Genomic DNA, 15000 nt, shown 5'->3' on the forward strand with positions numbered 1-15000 from the left:
GAAGCGCCAAGAGCTCAGGTACGATTGCTGAATGTTTAAGAGTGGTTTCCTTCACGTCAATGCACAACCGAGCCATGATTGGAGACTGCATAGTTATTGAAGACTGGAGCTTCTCGCTCAAGTTGTAGTGCACAAGTAACACGAACACATCCGTGTCATCACACACCACCCGCACCCGTGATTCTGGATGGTATTTTGCCAAGTGGATGGCCTGTTGTGTCAGGAGGATGTCAGCTTCTTCATGTGTTGATGCTCGGTCCAGACGAGGCGACTTACGACCCTTTGATACCTGCGTAGGTGTGTCGTTTTCCCCAGTAACCACCAACTGGTGGTCCTGTGTCGCATGCTGCAGGAAGTTGTCATCACTCAGGATTGATTCGCAAATCAGTGTGTTGAGTTGTTTCTTATTGGCTGAGTTCTTGAGTACTGCTTCACGAGCCGGCACTGGAGTTTTCCATTCGAGCTGATGGACCCGGGTCGCGCTGGCTCGAGCTGATCTGGTGCCGATTTTTGTAGAGTAGTCATAATAACGATCAAAACACAGGTGGACATCAGCTTCAAGCAGCCGCGCGTTGACCCAGACCTTGAACACCGAAATGAACGTGTCAACGGTTCCTTGGGATGGCCATTCTAATGTCCACAAAAAGAGCGGCAACATCAATCACCATAGATGTTGGGCTTGTGATAAGGCATTGTGAAACTTCTACTTGGAGGTTCTTTTTCAGTGTGGATTTTCCCGTTGCCACTCGCATCTGGCCATCAGCTTGAAACATTGAGGGCGGATATGCAGTTAGCTCTGTGGAGAGGACTTGTTCCAGATCGAGATCGCGCTGGCTCACGAGAAGGCCAATCTCCCGAGCGTATATAGCCTCTTCATCCATGACGGGATCATCATCGATTGTTAGACGTTTCTTCTTTGCGGCAAAGGTTGTCACCTGTTTTACGAGTGAGCTGTAAAAGCCCTCTGGCCATAATGCTTCGAACTGGATCAGCTGATCAGGTCCAATCTCCACTGCCTTGAAAACATTAACATTCGGTTGAGCTAGTTGACCATTTGAGATGTTGAGCAGACATCCTGCATCGTGGGTAGCTGGATCCAATGGGTCAATGCATGACTCTAGAGTAGTCTTCAGTGATTTACGATCATTGCCATCTCGACGAATGCGACTGGTAGATTCCTCCTTGTGGTTAAGCTGTACCTTCTCGTCAGCTCCAGACATCTTCTTAAGGCCACCAGTCAGGGTCATGGTCGCATCCATACTGTACACCCATGTCGCTATCGTTTGAGGATTTTCTGTGTTGCCAATGATGCCACCCGGCCCATGCCCCTTCCTCATCCAGTTCGTTTCAATAAACATGTCGCTCCACTGTCCGTTGTAGACACCGGCAGTGTGGTGTAGTGACTGCTCTCCTCTGCAGAACTTGTCCAGAATATCTGGTCCCAACCAAGTCACAATCGATTACGTTAGTTTTTAGTGCGATTTTTTGTGATTTTGGCATTTTTCAGGCATTTTTGGCGGCCATATTGGATTTTTGCTACCAAGATGGCCGCCAAATGACCCAATAACGTCATAATCCACTTCCTTGGTCTCTAAAACAGATTTAGACACCAATATCATCCTTTTACTGTACTTAGAACAGGATTTACAACCTAATTTATATTTTGATCGATGCGGCAGCCATATTGGCGGCCATCTTAGATTCTGCAAAAGCCAAGCCAGTGATAAGTGGCCACCCACCCTAAAATTGATCTAGACACCAATATCTATCAAAATAAGCCAAAAACGATTGTTACCAAACATTTCAAGGTTCACTGGAAATATGCATTTCTGCCACTAACCCTTTCACTTTGATGGCCTTTTAGAAAATGCTCTCCCGCCATTTAAGAGCTAGGAATGCATGATGATGATGACTCGAGTTCACATAAAAGTTAGATATGGATGCCCCGCCCATATTAAATAATTTTTATTTTGCTATGATTTTTTAAAGCATAATTTTCACTGATTCACATGCGATTGTGTATGAGCAATATGTCACATACGAAATACAAAGTTTGTGTAGAAACAGGAGATTGGAAACGGCTGCTATGACTTGAATTGTTACATCACGTTGATAACACATTGGAAGAAATGTAAACAAAAAACACAAAAAATGATAAGAGTAATAGTATCACGATCCCAGATAACAATCACGAGCATTACTGACAATATTGAAATAGTTGCCAACCTATGGAAGCTTGTCCATACTCTATCGACCAGGCTTAGTGGCATAAAGGGTAGAACATCCAATCCGAGTCTGGGAGGTTGGTGGTTCAAACCGTGGCCTGGTCATACCAAACGCTTTAAAAATGATATGTGCTGTTTCCTTGCTTAACGATCAGCATTTAACAAGGATAAAGCACGGACAAATGATGATAGCACAGGCTTTGATGCGCCTAATGGCATCCTCATGTGTTGATGTTCCTTGTCAGTGCCAGGGAATGAATACAGGTTTAAGAACGTTCGTTATTAGAATAGATAAAAATTTGCAGAGATACAGACTTAAGAATGCTCGTTATTTATTACAAATAATTTTCAACCACAAAGAGAAATATTTCAGACAAAGAAAATAAAAGACGTTAACGGAATTTCAAAAATGCAAGATTGTTCATTCCCCTGAAGCAATGAGAAATTGTAAAATAGAGTTAAAAAAAAAGAAAGAAACAAAGGTGTGTTTTGGGAGCAAAGACTTACATTAAGCACAAATAGAGAGTCACGTAGCTGGTAGTTTTCTTGCCTGTCCCGGCCGCTCTCTATCCGAAGAAGATCCACCACCTCGTTCTGCATCTGGCATTGCCGGGCAAGCTGGTCCCTCTGATAAAGCAATTGTGTGACACTGCTCTCGAGCACATGTTGGCTCGAATCTACATTCATCGTGCTCGACTTATCCACAAGCTGCGAAATCAAATGAAACATCAGAGAAGGAAAGCATAAACTAAGCCACAGAAGAAACACAATTAAACATTGTTGAGAAAGTGATCTTTGTGAGTCATATGGCCGATAATTATAATCTTTATTATATTCAAACTATTATATCATTAAAATTAACGAGTTAAATTATTGCACTCACTTTTCTGGTCAGAGATTCAAACCATTTCCTCAAATCTTCCAGCTCTGTTTCAACCTTCTGTCTGCCATGCTGCTCCACTTGTAAGGCCGAGCGCGTTTCCCGATTCTCGGAGCTCTGCCATGATATAATAACAAAATCAATGTGAGACAGTTATTCTCTCCCTCGGGTTGAAAAAAAAAATGATGTTTCTCAAATGATTAAGAATAAGTGTATAAAATGGTAAAATACACATATACACACACAATATATATATATATATATATATATATATATATATATATATATATATATATATATATATATATATATATATATATATATATATATATATATATATATATATATATATATATATAAAAAAATAGAGTTGCGAAAGTGAAGGAGAACAGCATGTAGGACAAATACTATTTGGCATCACAAAGTTTGTGAAAGAAGATAGAAACAAAACCTGCGAAATGTATTCCATGGCAAAAAGATTTGAAGGGCGAGTTGAACATGACATCAAAAATTTGTTTTTTCTTTTGTATTTTTTTGTTGTTGTTTTGTATTGGGTCGCCAAAATAGGTGACCCTTATTGTCAGTAATTGTCTGTTTGTTTGGATGTTTGTTCCTTTGTCATCAGCATAATTAGTAGCAAACGTGGGCCGATTTTGACCAAACTCGGGTGGTGGGTACATCTTATGACCTAGTGCTTTGGAAATTGTGATGGTTGCGAGGGACGCTTTGGTTCCCGAGCAACAACCGAAAAACCTTCAAAATCAGTACCGTTCACGCGAAATCAATTCCGAAAGCCATTATCCCACGTAGGGTTATGAAATTTGGCACGAATGATCTACAGGTGATGCTCTATCAAATATATTCAGGATTTTGTGATATATGGAATACTTTACCCGCAACGCCCCCTACAATTAGGGTATGCGCGAAAATTGAAGGCCCCCTAGCGACCAGGTGAGTGCATCGATACGAATGAAACTTTGCAGGTTCATGGTACTCAATGAGTACTACAACTTTGCCTCAGGGCATATTGACCGATTTCGCTTAGGTCAGGGTTCAAAGGTCAATTAGTGCAAAAATCGATAATATGCGAGAGCTGGAGGTGCCTTCATGCCAAATGCTACTCCTCCTAGGGTTATGGTTGGATGGTTATGAAAATTCACACTAATCGTCTGGAATACATTGTGCACAAACGATCGAGCCGGATTTTCGATTTAGATCTTTGTTCACCCACAGCACCCCCTCGAACTTTGGGGATTTCCAATTTCAAAACGCATTTTCGGTACTTTTCATTCAAATGGATACCGAGTAGTTATCAGTAGATGGAACTCGATGAGATTTGATATGCATAATCTGAAGGTGATTCCCTATCCGCTATATGACATCCATTCCATTTTGCTCTATATCTTATAGTTTCCAAATGGCAACCCTCTCAACTTGGGTGTCCGAGGGCCATTGAGCATTCCTGCTGAAACTTCAAAGTACATTAGCTCCAAGACGATTGAACCGAATCAAATGAAACTTTACATGCTTATAGACCGTAATGAGTACTACAACTTTGCTCGTTTGCATAATGACCTATCTCGATTAGTTCAGGGGTCAAAGGTCAATAAGTGCATTTTTCAGTAAACATGTCTATTCAACTCCCCCTCCAGGCAAAACGGCTCAACCGATCCAAACAAATTTTTGCACGTGAATATTCCCCGATGAGTGGTACAAGTTTGCTCATTTGCATAATGACCTATCTCCACTAGGTCAGTGGTCAAAGTGTCGCAATACTAACAGTCCTGCTTGGCGACCCATCACCGCCGACTGGCTTGTTTATTAATTTATTTTTTAAAAAAATTGTAATTTAATTTTTTTTTTTTTTTTTTTTAGTGTAAGACAACCTTTTAACAGTGCTCATAGAGGATATGGATGCAACACAAATCACATGCATGCTTACAAGCACGGACATGCACACACACAAGACAACCTTGGACGACTTCAGACAAAAGCAACCACTGATCAACTTCCAGCGGCAATTTGGGTACTGCTGACGCCATCTTTGTGATGTCGTTTTTCTCTCAAAAATCAGTGAGGGAATTCAGGATAAATCTCCCACCCCTCCATTCCCCACCGAGACTGTCAACACATGGGGTTTAACCATATATTGGCATTCTCGCCATGCAATCCTTTAAATGCTGAGCCTCAAGCAAGGAAGCGTACCATTTTTGAACTCTTTCATACGAGTTGGCCGGAGTTCAAGCCGCTTACCTCCCAGGCTCAGAGCAAACACACTTACCATTATGCCATAGAGTCTGGTCCAATTATATCAGAAAAGTAATTTTTCCAAGTAATTGTGAAACCTATGTTATCACGACAAATATGACTTGAAGGACACACTCCAGAGAAGATCAGAAAGTCAAACAAATGAAAAAGTTTTCTCTTTCAAACATACCCAATTATTGTGGTATGACCAGGATTAGATGCTTTTTAGAAATGTTTGTGAACCACAATATGGAGTGCCAAATACATGAACATGAATCACAGAATGTTAAGTGACTTCAGTGTGTGGTCTATTTGTGCACATCTGGTTTAAAGATAGTCCAAACGTATCAAATTAAATATGTGCCAACAAGACATAAACACATGCTAAAATCGATTCTTCACCAACCTGTGTTTATATTAACTCGTGGGCACTCCCACCGGATATCCTTCTCGGCCCACCTTCAGTGGGTAATGTGCTACGGCACATTCTTGGAAATGCACTATACATTATTGTGTATAATTGTCATTTTTGAAAGAAATTTTATTTAACACAACATATGCTCTATATCATAATTTTGAGAAGGTTCCACCACATTATAAAGGCTATAAAGGCACTCCGTAGAACAAATACTTCCGCCATGGAATGCCTGATCCACGAGAACATATCAGACCCAGGAGATTTTTGGAATATACTGCTATATATCATTTTTGGCCCAATCTCTCAATGCTGAAAAATCACTTTAAAAATTAAAAAACAATTTCATGTCTGAATCCGTATTTGGATCTTCACCAAAATTTAATCAATTTGTCATTGTCACCACCCAACCTGTACAACAAGTTTCATCTGAATCTGCCCACAACTTTTTGAGATATCCTGCACACAAACAGACAGACACATGGACAGGCAGACAGGGGTGAAAACAATCTCCTTCCAGATTCGGTGGTAGAGGTAATAAAGGAAGATGATTTTAATACCGGCTACCACCAAAGATGGTGCTATTTCCACCACATATATCTACAGCCAGATACACGTGCCCCATTATCGATAGATGTGATGTGATGTGGTGTGGTTACAATACGGATTTTTTTTTTAAAGGGGACAGTATACAAAAAGCTGTGAGGTGGGGAGAGAGGTGGGGTGGGTGGGCGGGCACAAACTAGTTTATTATAAACATGAAAAATCACGTTTGGAACTTTCACCAATGGGTCAGGACGTCAAACAGCTGTTAAATGACCTCTCACCTCCCCTCACGCCGCCTTCACCTCCCCCAGCACCGCCTTCACCTCCCACCGCGCCGCCTTCACCTCCCACCGCGCCGCCTTCACCTCCCCCCGCGCCGCCCTCACCTCCCCCCGCGCCGCCCTCACCTCCCCCGCGCCGCCCTCACCTCCCCCCGCGCCGCCCTCACCTCCCCCGCGCCGCCCTCACCTCCCCCGCGCCGCCCTCACCTCCCCCCGCGCCGCCCTCACCTCCCCCGCGCCGCCCTCACCTCCCCCCGCACTGCCTTTCCCTCCCCCCATGCTGCCTTCCCTTCCATAGCGCCGCCTTCCCTTCCCCTCCCCTCACACTGCCTTCCCTTCCCCTCCCCTCACGCCATCTTTCTCCCAAACTCCCTCCACCACCATACAATTCTCCGGAGGTCGAGGAGAGGAAGGGGTGTCAAAGAGAAGAAACAAAAGAATGTACGAATTGTACAAATAAAAGGCTGGGTTTTGTTTTTTGTTTTTTTCGCAGTCGAAACTTCTGCTGAGATCACTTCCGCAATTCATCTCAAGTTAAGAGATTCTCAAGCTTATCGTTTATGTGGAAATTAAATAAAGGCACAAACATTGGCACGGCTTTTTTGACGGTTGAAGGAAAACGCCCTTCCTCCCTTCCCTTCCCTCATGCTTACCTCCTGGTAAAGCCCCCCACCCCCCACAGACGTCTCTGGGTGTTTATTATGATTCATTGAAATGTGCAGTTTTAACGTACCAAATTTCGTTCAATCTTGTACTAACACTGGCAGAAGGGGACCATTCCCCCCACCCCCCCCCGCTTTTCATCAAGTCCCCTACCAAACGCATTTCCAGAACATCCTCTTCCCTCACACTACTCCCCTCTCTCCCCCATCCTCGCTCCATCCCCCCTCCTGGAGTGCATAGCGACGTGTGGTGAAGACTCGCTCTCTCCCCCCCTTTACTCACTCTCCACCCCCTTCTGTGGCTTCCTATTCCTCACCCCTCCTCGCTCTATTCCTCACTTCACCACCCCTCCTCGCTCCACCACCCCTCCTCGCTCCCTTTCCCCTCCCCCATCTTAATATTCCCGTTAGCGAAGCAACGGTTTTTATCTGCTCGCTTGCAATAAAATAGACTTTGATAAAATCCTATGGCTATGCGAAAAATGCATAACAGCACACTTGCCATTCCAAAAATACCCAATCAAAATCAAATTCTGGCAAATGGTCATGCTGAATAAGACCAGACAATTATAAACAAATGAACCAGTGAATTATAATTGTTAATTAGACACAATGCAAATGAAAACATCAACGTCATGGTTATGTTTGGCCTCACCACAGCTGCCAGGGCGAATTGCAGATCCTCCACTTCCTGTTTGAGCTGTTTGTTCTGACTCAGTGCCTTGCTGATTGTGGCCTTGTCACTCTGTTTGTCTTCCAGCAGGACCTTATGGTCATGGGTTTGCTCTCGATAAATCTCCAAATCACTCTTGAATTCAGAAAGTTGAGCATCCTGCCAAACACAGAATGTTTAGGCCCTGACACATGAACATAATAATCTTCATAACAAACTGTTTTTTGTGATATTTGTCTAAAGAGTAAAAACGAGCTATAAATAAAACTGCACTCGGTAGAGCACATACCCCCTCCACCTGGCTGAACAGTTTACGTTTTGTATCCCAGTGATAAGCCTAATCTAAATCCACACCTTCACCAAAATCGAATCAGATTGTTTTTGTCACCGACCCAACTTAGCCACAAAGTTTTGTCCACATCTGTCCATAACTTTTTGAAATATCGTGCTATTTAGCCATAGACTCCTATGGAGAAGGACTGGAACCTCACGATCTCGGGGTTTGTAACTTGAGTCAGAAGGATTAACTTGAGTCCGGGGCTAAAATGACTTCTGGAAGGGCTAGAGACACGATCTCGGGATCCATATAGGGGTTTTTGAGGACGGCGAGTTCAATAGGGTCATTTTCAACACCATCTGAGGTCATCTTCAAGGTCAAAAGGTCATATTTCAAGGTGAAATTGCTGAATCTTTGTATTTTTTTGCCTGTTTTTGTGTCTCACTCATAGAGGAAAACTTTTGTAAAGTCTATGACAAAACATGACATTGTGCACCCACTGCACCTACTTGCTGATTTCTATCATCGTTAACTAATGTATGTTTTGTTTGTTTCTCTTTCAGAAACTGTCCAGCTGGTGATCTCACAGGATCTTTGTGTTGTTTCCTGCTTTGGTGACAATATGCCACGTCGTTGGAGCTGCTTTGGTTGTAGAGGAAACTATGATGGGACACCTTATGTAAAGGTCATATCCTTCCCAAAAGATCCTGAGGAGAGGGAGAGATGGATATTGGCAATGCCAAATGAGAAAGAAAGCTTGAGGTGCTTAAAGGAGATATATATTTGTGAGACATTTCAATTGTGATTGGGTGTCAGTTAGGGGTGGAAAACGACCCAAAGAACCCCCATCAATATTTCCTGGAGTACCGAAATCAGCTTTGAAGCAGGTGACCTCAGCCCCACGCCCAACATCATCTTCTACGTCAGAATCAAGAGCTAAGAAGATGCAGGCAGCTGATGAGGCTGCAGACAATATCCAAGATTTCGACCACTTCTGTGCTAAAATCAGCTCCTATTTTCCTGGCTTTAACATCATAAAAGACCAGGAAAACCTTTACCTATCAAGAGCTGATGCTACTGGACAAACTGTCAAGCAGTTCTTTCATTTCCAACAAGTTCACTCACCTTTCGGATTTCTATTCTTGAATAGAGTTGAGAAAGATGGCATTGAGGTGCCCAAAAGACTTTTTCCTTTGCAGAAGAACAGCCTGCTCTCAAAATGGTCCCAGATCAGATCCATAACTGACCAGGTAAACATCTATGAATGCACAAGCAAGGAAATTCTTCAGCTTGTAATAAGCCAGCTTTGTTGGATGACTGAGGAACACGAGCTTCCCCATTTCACCTTCCTTCTGCATCTTATGTATCGCAGCTGCATCTTATGTTCAAACCTGTTGATCGTCGCCGATTTGATACTGATACTATGATTTTCGCAATGCAGCTTCACAACATATCACCCAGTGCATACAAAGTGATTCGTCGATCCAGCTTAATCATTCTACCATCAACAAAAAGGTAAAACAGATGCTTGCTAGTAGTCAGCAGGACTCCAACCTCAAAACCTTGTTCGACCAGCTTAAACCACAACAGCGTTTGGTCAATTTAATGTTTGACGAGGTAAAGCTGGTCGAGACATTGCGATTTTCTGGAGGGCATGTTGTAGGATATGCTCAAAATGCAGCAGCGGGTGGTGAACACGAAATGATTGCTTCACATGCTATGGTTGTTGAAGTTGCCTGCCATTTCGGTGGTCCACGCTATATTCTTCGCATTTTGCCCTGCAAAAAACTAACTGCCGATCAGCTGAAGGAACTCCTTATCGAAGCTGGATCAGCTGTAGTTGGTGCTGGCGGTACTGTGATTTCCTTGATATGTGACAATTGCAATACCAACTGCAGTGTTTATTCAAAACTTGGAGGACCAGGAAGTTTCCAAGCAATGTCAATTCAAGAGCAATTTATGTTCTTGGTGTACGACTACGTGCACATTTTCAAAAATGTTCGCAACAACTGGATTACTGTTGATGGCAAGACACTCTCATTTGTCGTAGATGGTAATGAGTACAAAGCTTACTGGAGTGATATTCAGAAGGTTTATGAGATCGACCGGACTACTCCTATTCGCTTAACCAAGCTAACGCACACCACTGTTTTCCCCAAGCCCCTTCAACGCCAGAGTGTACCATTGGTATGCCAAGTGTTCAATGACAAGACTGTCGCTGCTTTAAAGACCTTCAAGGATTAACTGGGCATCAGCGAAGGCACAATCATCCTCACCCAGATAATGAGTGAGTGGTTCAAGATGATGAACATGAAAGACCGTTTCTCAGCCATCCATCTGCGTGACGAATCCAGACAGCCTTGGACAGCAGACTGTACAAGTTTCACTCGGCTGGAGCAGGCCTGCCAAATTATATCTACCTGCGCATGGCAAGGAGGTGGTGGTCATAAGCTGAAGCTAACTCAGCAAACTGCTGAAGCCTTCACTGTGTCCACACATAATAATGTGGATGCTGCCAAATTGCTTAAGCCTGGTGTTGGCTTAGTGGTTAGGGTGGCGGCTTGGGATCCCAGGGTCCTGAGTTCAAGCCCCGTTGGCTGCTGAATTAACACCAGGGGGTTGACTCAGCCTGTCATCCATCTGAGGTCGGCGAAGTGAGTACCAGTGTACTGGTCCCGGTGTATGCCCCGGTTAGAATAGGTATACCATATCCCTGTGTGTTGTAAGAGGCGACCAGGGTTGGCGTCAGGAAGGGCATCCGGCCATAAAACATTGCCTCAAGAAAAAGCCTAACCCCTGCACAGCAGGGAAAAATGGCTGTAAAAACGGTCATTTATTATATTTGCCAAATTGCTTCTGGCAGAGAAAGACTTTGACTACGTTCTTCCTGCTATATTTGCAGATGAAGCCTTGGAAAAGTTTTTCGGCCAAGCCAGGCAAAGAAGCGGTGGAAACTTCTACATTGACGTAGTTGACATTATGGCTGCAGCTAAAATTGTAAATTTGCAAACACTCATTAAGCATGACATTATGCCCAAATCTAGTTCTCGTGTGATTGATTGCGACAAGAACTGTACAACTTCCATAAATCCAGATGAGCGAAGTGAACTAATTGACGAGATTACTCCTCAAGACACTCAGGATCTCTTGGGGTCTGAAGATGCCCTTAAGCAGAAAATAGTTTATTTGGCCGGACACCTTGTTCATAAATATGGCGATAGCACTAGTATGGAGGAGATCATTGATGATGAAGATGGCAACGAAGTGTCATCTGAGTTTCTAGATAATTTGAATAGAGGTGGATTGAGTGTGCGGACTATGTCAACCGTCTTTTTTGTACATAATGCCTATAATTTGTATGACAAGACTAAAATGCGTTGCCGATTTCATTTTGCCGAGCTGTTATCCTCTGTAGATGCACCTTTAGCTAATAGTAATGTTGCATGTACTACTTTAGCTAACATTCTATTGAAAGCTCATGTCCTCAATGCAAGTGACAAAGAAAAAGCTTTGGGATTCCTCAGGAGGCAAGAAAAGCTCTCCAACTAGTGATAGACATAGACATAGTTGTAATAGGCATAGTGTTGTGACATGCATATAATGTTTATGTAATACGATATATGACAATAAATATCAAAGCTTGACAGCTCTACACACTTGCATCTTATTACAATCAGCCATCTCTCACCGTTTATGAGTTAGACACAAAAACGGGCAAAAAATACCAAAATTCAGTAATTTGACCTTGAAATATGACCTTTTGACTTTGAAATGACCTCAGGTGGTGTTGAAAATGGCACTATTTAACTCGCCGTCCTCAAACACCCCTATATGGATCCCGAGAACGTGTCTCTAGCCCTTCTAGAAGTCATTTTAGCCCTGGACTCAAGTTAATCGTTCAAAATCAAGTTAAAAACCCCGAGCATGGGAGGTTCCAGTCCTTCTCTATCGGAGTCTATGAATTTATCATTTTTGGCTCCATCTCTCAAAGGTGAAGAATCACTTAGAAATTCAGGTATCTGGATCCGGATCTTCAAGTTCTCGTCACACACCCAACCTGTCCACCAAATTTCATCCAAAGCCATCCACAACTTTTTGAGATATCGTGATATTGGGGAAGTTTCCCAGAATAGTTTCTGCATTAGTTTCCCAGAATAACCGACTACATTGCAAGGTATAAAGGTGTTTTATTTCACTTACAGGAATGGAGAGCCAGCTTTCAATCCTTATAAAATTAACACTATCAATTCTGCTCTGGCATAATCGCCGCTTCACCTGTAATTTGTACAAAGCAAGAAGTTCATCTCTTTCAGCTTCAGTCGTTTTTAGCTGTTCCTGTAACGACTTTTCCACTGATATTTCCTGTTCCACCAAGGCCTCTGCTGCTGCCATTTTCTGCTGTGTCTGCAAATCTACTGTGGAGAAACAATGGATGGATCAAAAATGCAAGGGGAAGAAACACCAAAGAAAAAACCAAAAAAACAAGCTCAAATGAGCTAAGATCCTCGTCCTCTTCATGATGACGTGATAAAAACGAATATGACATCATTGTGATGTATCAGGTTTGCGATAAATTATCTCTGCTAATGCCCGGCTTGATTCCCGCAAACAAAATTCAAACAGCTTGCCTAGTTTCGGAGATAATGGTATAGGCGATTTCCATTAGCGGCGATATTATGACGTCAACTTTTTTTTCTAGAAAGAATTTCCAAAATCGGAGATGGTTACTGCCTGCGTGTGGGCTTTCTGCATATACATGGCAAGTTTCATGAAGATTCGATGAAAACTCTGGGTTGTGAAACAAAAAATGTCAAAAAATAGGAATGACGTCATAAAAATTGATATGACGTCAGAGTGATGTATCATATGCGTGGTAATTCATCTCTGCTAATGCCCTGTTCAATTTCCGCAAACAGAATTCAAAAAGCTTGCCTAGTTTTGGAGACAATTTTTTAGGCGATTTCCATTAGCGAAGATATTTTGACGTCATAACTTTTTTTTCTCTGAGGAATTTTCAAAATTGGAGATGGTTACTGTCTGCGCAAGGAATTTTTTTACATATATATGCCAAGTTTCAGGAAGATCCGATGAAAACTCTGGGCTGTGAAACAAAAAGTCAAAAAATAAGAATGACATCATAAAAATTGATATGACGTCATAGTGATGTATTATATGTGCGGTAATTCATCTCTGCTAATGCCCTGTTCGATTCTCGCAAACAGAATTCAAAAAGCTTGCCTAGTTTCGGAGATAATCTTTTTCGGCGATTTCCATTAGTGGAGCTATTTTGACATCATAACTTTTTTTTCTGGGGGGAATTTTCAAAATTGGAGATGGTCACTGTCTGCGCAGGGTATTTTTACATATATACGCCAAGTTTCAGGAAGTTTCGATGAAAACTGTGGGCTGTGAAACAAAAAAGTCCACAAGAACAACAACGTGAGTAAGACTTCGAGATCCTCCACGAGGATCTAAAAAAATAAACAACAACTAGAGTTCATAGAACACCTTACCCCACACAGTCTTTAGAAAAAAAGGACATGGAAGTGTCTTTTCAACTCTTGCTTTGCATTTCCGACCTCAATCTAAATCTCTTATGAGCCGCATTTTTGGCTGAATCTCGATATTCCATCATGCTGAGAGTGCCAAATGGCATAATATTTTGTCCAAGTACTGTTAAACAGAAGGGCTTTGACAGTGCTAAAAGGCGATTTGTGTTCTACAGTGTTCAAGTATATAAATCAATTGAAATAAAATAAACCAATGTCACCCGCAGGGTGACCCGTATCTTGCCAAAAGGTCACACCGAGTTGAACAGAGCTGCTATCCACCAGGAGCGACTCCTTGAGGAATATCTGCCTACGAGAGATTCCGATGAGAATCGTTCTACAGAGTAACCATGAAAAATATGCGTTTGCCTCATAACGTCACCAAATGACGACATAATGTCTCAAGCTTGACATATCTAGAAAGCACTCATCGAGGTGTTCAATTTGAGGTACTACACGATATGGTTCCTAAAACTTGAAAATTTGACCTTGGGGTCAAATATGTTTGACCTTAGGCGCTAACCATGAAGGTCAAGGCCAATCGCCACCAAAAATTAATCAGCTGAGCGCCAGACCATGAACTATATTCCCATGAAGTTTGAAGACGATCCGATCAAAATTACTCAAAAAATAAGGGTTTCGTCGACTCCCCTGATTTGCGACAGTGATCTTGACCTTTGACCTTCAAAATTTTATGCACTGAAAGGGACCTCTATAGGCCTCTGATATGCGAAGTTACAAAAATTTCCAATGATAACTGTGCTCTGCAGGATTTTTTATACGTGATTACAGACCAAAAAAAAAAAAAAAAAAAAAAAAAAAAAAAATAAAACTTACCAAGTAACAGATCTTGCAAAAACTTCGTTTTGGCAAGATAATAACGGTTTTAAAGGCTGTAGAAAAAAGACAAACTTTCGCACGTTTTCCACCGTTGATGCACCCGATTTTACACCACCTCATTGAACATTTTAAATTAGTTTTTCATACCTGGTGTTTGTGTCCTTTATGACATCCCAAAAAACAGTAAGTTTTCTATTTGGAATGATTTTAAATTTTGTTTGACTGACAGACAGGCAGACAGACTAAAACAATTCCCTTACTCCTCTGGGTGCATGTGTGCTCAGGATGACATTTCATACAATTTTCCAAATTCAGAGCCACAGTGCTGCTCAGCTGCAGGTTCATTTTCCAATTCATGTTCTGCAGTTCCGATTCATGTTCGAAATATAGAATTCAATTGAAATC

The 15000-nt window shown here is 42.1% G+C and overlaps 1 protein-coding gene across 6 annotated transcripts in view; it reads right to left on the reverse strand.

Moving 5' to 3' along the window:
• The window catches only part of LOC147026196 (golgin subfamily A member 2-like), a 104152-nt gene that overhangs the window by 21761 nt on the left and 67391 nt on the right, over positions 1–15000 (reverse strand). For 5 of the 6 annotated variants that reach the window (XR_015058151.1, XM_085881355.1, XM_085881358.1 and 2 more), the window contains 4 exons: positions 12482–12621; positions 7912–8088; positions 3109–3222; positions 2733–2933 (listed from right to left, as the gene is read on the reverse strand). Coding sequence is in view for 5 of the 6 variants with exons in the window: in XM_085881355.1 (XP_085737481.1) it covers positions 2733–2933; positions 3109–3222; positions 7912–8088; positions 12482–12621 (632 nt within the window). In the remaining variant the exon portion in view is untranslated. The remainder of the gene's footprint in view (positions 1–2732; positions 2934–3108; positions 3223–7911; positions 8089–12481; positions 12622–15000) is intronic. The other variant, XM_085881356.1, reaches the window with a different exon arrangement.

This window comes from Eptatretus burgeri, chromosome 5, assembly GCF_056783735.1.
Source record: "Eptatretus burgeri isolate ZD-2024b chromosome 5, Ebu_testis_v1, whole genome shotgun sequence".
NCBI lineage: Eukaryota > Metazoa > Chordata > Myxini > Myxiniformes > Myxinidae > Eptatretus > Eptatretus burgeri.